This window comes from Borostomias antarcticus (assembly GCF_949987555.1).
Source record: "Borostomias antarcticus genome assembly, contig: scaffold_1011, whole genome shotgun sequence".
Taxonomy (NCBI): Eukaryota; Metazoa; Chordata; class Actinopteri; order Stomiiformes; family Stomiidae; genus Borostomias; species Borostomias antarcticus.
In genome coordinates, this window is record NW_028175640.1 from 7,501 (window position 1) to 12,776 (window position 5,276).

The following is a 5,276-nucleotide window of genomic DNA, read 5'->3' on the forward strand; positions in this document are numbered from 1 at the left end:
TCATAATGAAAACGGTGGTCTGACTCATTTTGTTTGACAAGAGTTTTCACACATGAAGATATGGACTGCCACTGTAGCACGTGTGTGTGTGTGTGTGTGTGTGTGTGTGTGTGTGTGTGTGTGTGTGTGTGTGTGTGTGTGTGTGTGTGTGTGTGTGCACACCAGCTGGTTGGTCCTAGCTGGCTTCCCTGTTTCAAATAAGATATGATGATCAATGCTACATTTGGATCTTTTTCAACTTTACATTTGGGTTTTTAAAAGTTTATATTTAGGCTGTTAAAAGGTTAGATATGAGTTCTTTAAAGGTTATATTTGGGTTGTTTAAAGATGGTATTTATTTGTTAGTTTAAAGGTTCAGGTTTCATTGAACCTCCTACCTGCCAGGCTGATGGTATGGCCAAGCCACAAGGCATCATGGGAGATGGAACGCAGTGTGACATCAAGGAGGTTGATTCTAGCTCCGCCCCCTACCTCTCCTTTCTCAAACACTGCCCTGGCCCGCCCACCGGCCTTCTGGCTGACATCATCACTACAGGTGACTTCATCATCATCATCATCATCATCATCATTGTGTGTGTGTGTGTGTGTGTGTGTGTGTGTGTGATTAAACCAGTGAGTTCAATATGAAATGCTAACTCATCTTCTATCTGTAATGCCCTGTGCAGCGTGCATGTTTGCTCTGCTGTTCGGCGTGGTGTGGTCCATCACTCAGGAGGAGTGTTTGCCGGGGGGAAACCTGTTTGGCATCGTCATCCTGTTCCTCTGTGCCATGTGTGGAGGCATGCTGGTTGGAATGATCCAACTACCCACACTCCCCCCCTTCCCTCCTCTACTTGGTATGTGCCACAATGAACCCACACTCCCCCCCTTCCCTCCTCTACTTGGTATGTGCCACAATGAACCCACACTCCCCCCCTTCCCTCCTCTACTTGGTATGTGCCACTATGACATATTCCACAACAGAAACATGTCTTTGACTTCTGAATGTTTCTCTATTAGGGCTGTCAATTGATTAAAACAATTATTTATAATTGATTACATGATCTGTAATAAATCAATCCAATTAATCACAATTAATCACATACATGTTGGAATTTTGTAGATTTTGTTAGATTTTTTTAAATAGATTATTTTGTATTTTTTTAAAGATATTTTTTAAATTTTGCCGGCAAGACAGTCATATTCAAAGGGTTAAAACAGGTCTTATATTCTAACAATAAACATTTATAACGCTATTATTTACACTTATAAATGTCTTATTAACAATATTAATGTTAATAAGCATCTTATGAGGATCTTATTACCTATGAACTAATGCTTAATAATAGTACCTTAATATAAAGTGTTAGCAATTAACATGCTAATCAATTGATCTAATTAACACATTAAATTGACAGACCTAATTTGAATAAAACCATGTCTGTGTGTGTGTGTGTGTGTGTGTGTGTGTGTGTGTGTACTGTATGAGTGTGTGTGTGTGTGTGTGTGTGTGTGTGTGTGTGTGTGTGTGTGTGTGTGTGTGTGTGTGTGTGTGAACAGGGATGTTGCTGGCCGGTCTAGTGCTGCGTAATGTTCCCTATGTGAGTGATGCGGTGTTCATAGAGCAGACGTGGTCAGCAGCCCTGAGGAACGTCTCTCTGGCCATCATACTGACCCGTGCTGGCCTGGGACTGGACCCCACGGTAACACACACACACACACACCTCACACACACAAGGGCGGAGGTATGGACGGTCGGGACATGTCATGTACCTACCAACATTTTGGGAGGCCCAAATTGTCCCTACCAACTTTTAGGCATGTACTGTAACGATGGGAACATGCAGGAAGGGAAAATGCATGTTTATCCCTGTTCTAAGGTTACTTATGATCATATACAATGGTTCAGATCAAAACATTGAGAAAACTAGCACTTTTGAGAAAGACTGATAATTGCTCTACCACCGTTTTGGTCATATAATAGATGTGGGTGGGCACCTTGAAAAATCATTCAAAAACATGTTCAACTCTCAATTTCAAAGACAAGAAACTCACCTAGGTGTTAGTTGGCGTTCTGACATATAATTCGCCATAAAGTAAGATTCTAGTTCATCTGGAAAGGCTTATTTAAATATTTAGCTTAGAACTATTTAGTCGCAGTGTGTAAACTTCCGCAAACTAGGTAGCCTAGCAACATAAACAATAACAATAGCTACCGTAAGTAGTTCCGCTTCCTGAATCCCCTCTGCGGATTGATCTACACAAGTCAACTGCTGTGCGCATGCGTGCTGGAGCAAGTGGGGAAGCTATTTCGTTTCTAAAGACGTTTCTAAAGATCATATTACAGAGGCATGTGAAAAACCACAACAGGCTCTATGTAAGCACAACTAGCGATTCATAAAGACAGATTGATGAAAACAACCGTTTCGCGGCAGAAAATAGATTTTTTAGAAGCTGCATTCTCAGTGCCCCGTCCGCCGCCATTACATACTTGGCTCGCGCTGGATTTTCAATTTCTTACTACATGCCTCCGAATTACACCAAAGTGATCTCGGGGAGTCAAACGTCTTATAATATGCTGTTAATAAGGTCCAGGTTGTCAAAAACGAGCACTGTCCTTTAAGATGGCTTATATCGTCCTGTAACATTAGGATAGCAGCCATTACATACATGCCCACCAGAGATTTAATTGAATGGGACATCACGCGCTCACAGCTAACGACCGTTGGTGTCAGTAGTGAATGATTCAGGATGCTAGCCGATGCTAGCTAGCTATAGCTCTGTCAAACCCAGTCTGTGCTACACGGGATGCTAATTTTCACCATGTTAAATTCCCATTAATTTATGCTAAGAAACGTCAGTGATATTAAAGTTGTACGTTTTGATATAAAACTAAATACATTTTTACAATACAATACAAACACAAGTGTAGGGGAAACGGAATACTCATAAGGTAACGTTATCTAGGTTAGCCAGCCCGTGAGAGCCGTTAACGTTACTTTAATGAGGGCTCAGACTCCTGTTTTCTTAGTTATTAGCTAACGTATACTTGCTAACTGGAATCTTATCATTTTCCTCTCACCATATTGGCCGGAGGGTGTTTTAAATAAAGTAGTGTATGTTGAAGTACATGGGATTAATTTTTTGGTATCGAATTGGGTATCCAGGATTGTGGAATTGCTCAATTAGTATTGCCTACTAAATGTCTGGTATTTTGTGACTCCCCTAATGGACAGATATATAAACTTATGAGTTGAATGTCAGTCTAAAAATCCAATGAAAATCTCAATTTTTCTCAAATAATTTTTATGCATGAAACAGCAGCAGGCAGGATGTGATACACTAAGAACATTATATTAGTATTATTCAATTTCATAAATAGATGCATATTTAAGAGGTTTAACCTCTCGTCCCCAGCAAAAATTGTGTATGCAGGCTACACTGTTATATGGTCCCTACCAATGGTGAAACCAAACCTACACACACACCAGCTGCCTCACACACCAGCTGCCCCACACATCCCACACACCAGCCGCCCCACACACCCCACACACCAGCTGCCCCACACACCCACACACCAGCTGCCCCACACCCCAGCTGCCCCACCCTGCCAGGCCGAGCCTGAACAGCCACTGTGTGTGCTTCTCCAGGCCTTGCAGAGACTTAAAGCAGTGTGTTTGCGCGTAGCTGTGGGCCCCTGTATGGTGGAGGCCTGCACAGTGGCAGTGGTGTCTCACTTCCTCATGGACCTGCCCTGGATCTGGGGCTTCATACTGGGGTGAGTGGTCTGGGTCTGGGGCTTCATACTGGGGTGAGTGGTCTGGGTCTGGGGCTTCATCCTGGGGTTAGTGGTCTGGAGGGGTAGATCATCTTGGGGTTAGTGGTCTGGAGGGGTAGGTCATCCCTGGGTTAGTGGTCTGGGTTTGGGGCTTCATACTGGGGTTAGTGGTCTGGAGGGGTAGATCATCTTGGGGTTAGTGGTCTGGAGGGGTAGTTCATCGTGGGGTCACCTCCCTCGGTGTGTGTCCAGGTTTGTCCTGAGTGCCGTGTCCCCAGCGGTGGTGGTCCCCTCCATGCTGCTCCTTCAGAAGGACGGCTACGGGGTGCAGAAGGGCATCCCCACCCTGCTGATGGCCGCCGGGAGCTTCGATGACGTCCTGGCCGTAACCGGCTTCACCACCTGTCTGGGTGTGGCTTTCTCTTCAGGTAACACACACACACACACACACACAGAGTAGCCATATTCCATTAGGAGTAGTGCTAGTGTGCTGATGTGTGGCTCCCCCTGCAGGCTCGTCGTGGTATAACCTGGGCCGGGGGGCTCTGGAGGTGCTGGGGGGCTCGCTGGCCGGACTCCTGCTGGGGCTGTTCCTCCAGCTGTTCCCCAGCAGAGACCAGGTGAGGCAGCGCCAGGAACAGACCGACGCTGCCATCTGCTGGCCACACCTGAGAACTGACACTGTCTCCTCTCTCTGTCTGTCTCTCTCAACCTCTCTCTCTCTTCTCCGCCACTATCTCTCCCTCTCTTTCTTTCTGCCCCCACCTCTCCTTACTTTCTCTCTCCCTCTTCCCCTCCATCTCCCTCTCTCTCTCTGTGTCTCTCTCTCTCCTCTCCCCCTCTATTCTCTTCCTTTCTCTCTCTGTCTCTCTCTCTTTCCCCCTCTCTCTCTCCCACTATCTCTCCCTCCCCCCCCTCTCTCCCTCTATCTCTCTGTGTCTCTCTCTCTCCTCTCCCCCTCTATCTCTTCCTTTCTCTCTCTGTCTCCTCTCTCTCCTCTCCCACTCCCCCCCCCCCCCTCTCTCCCTCTCTCTCTCCCTCTCTCTCTCCCTCTATCTCTCTCCCTCTCCCCCCTCTCTCTCTCCCCCCTCTCTCCCTCTCTCCCCCCTCTCTCTCTCTGTGTCTCTCTCTCCCTCTCTCTCCCCTCTCTCTCTCTCTGCAGAAGGACGTGTGGTTGAGCAGGAGTGTGATGCTGCTGGGTCTGTCCATCCTGTCTGTGTTTGGGGAGCCGAGTGGCGGGGTTCCCTGGCGCTGGGGGGCTGTGTACCCTGGTCATGGCTTTCCTGGCAGCGCTGGGCTGGGGGGCAGACAAGGTACGCGTGACCCGCACAGCAGGGGGATTACAGGGTTAACAGTGGGGGGAATGTCATGAGGTCATTAAGTGTGTGTTGCAGTTTTAATATTGACGGCAAAGTCATAGTCTTTTAACTACAATGCTATTTAGTTCTAGTCATATTTTAGTCTAGTTTCAGTTTTAGTCTAGCTCCAGTTGACTAAATAGCATAAAGATTTTATTATT

The 5,276-nt window shown here is 46.4% G+C and overlaps 1 protein-coding gene across 1 annotated transcript; it reads left to right on the top strand.

Annotated features, from left to right (window-relative positions):
• Positions 1-393: 393 nt before the first annotated feature.
• On the top strand, positions 394-5,070 carry LOC311329422 (sodium/hydrogen exchanger 9B2-like; the record flags this gene model as incomplete). The annotated part of the gene is given in 8 exon segments (XM_084463273.1): positions 394-535; positions 666-836; positions 1,540-1,682; positions 3,630-3,757; positions 4,010-4,185; positions 4,271-4,377; positions 4,920-4,979; positions 4,981-5,070. Coding segments are annotated over 8 exon segments (1,017 nt in total), but the record flags the coding sequence as incomplete, so codon positions are not given.
• Between the last annotated feature and the right edge of the window lie 206 nt (positions 5,071-5,276).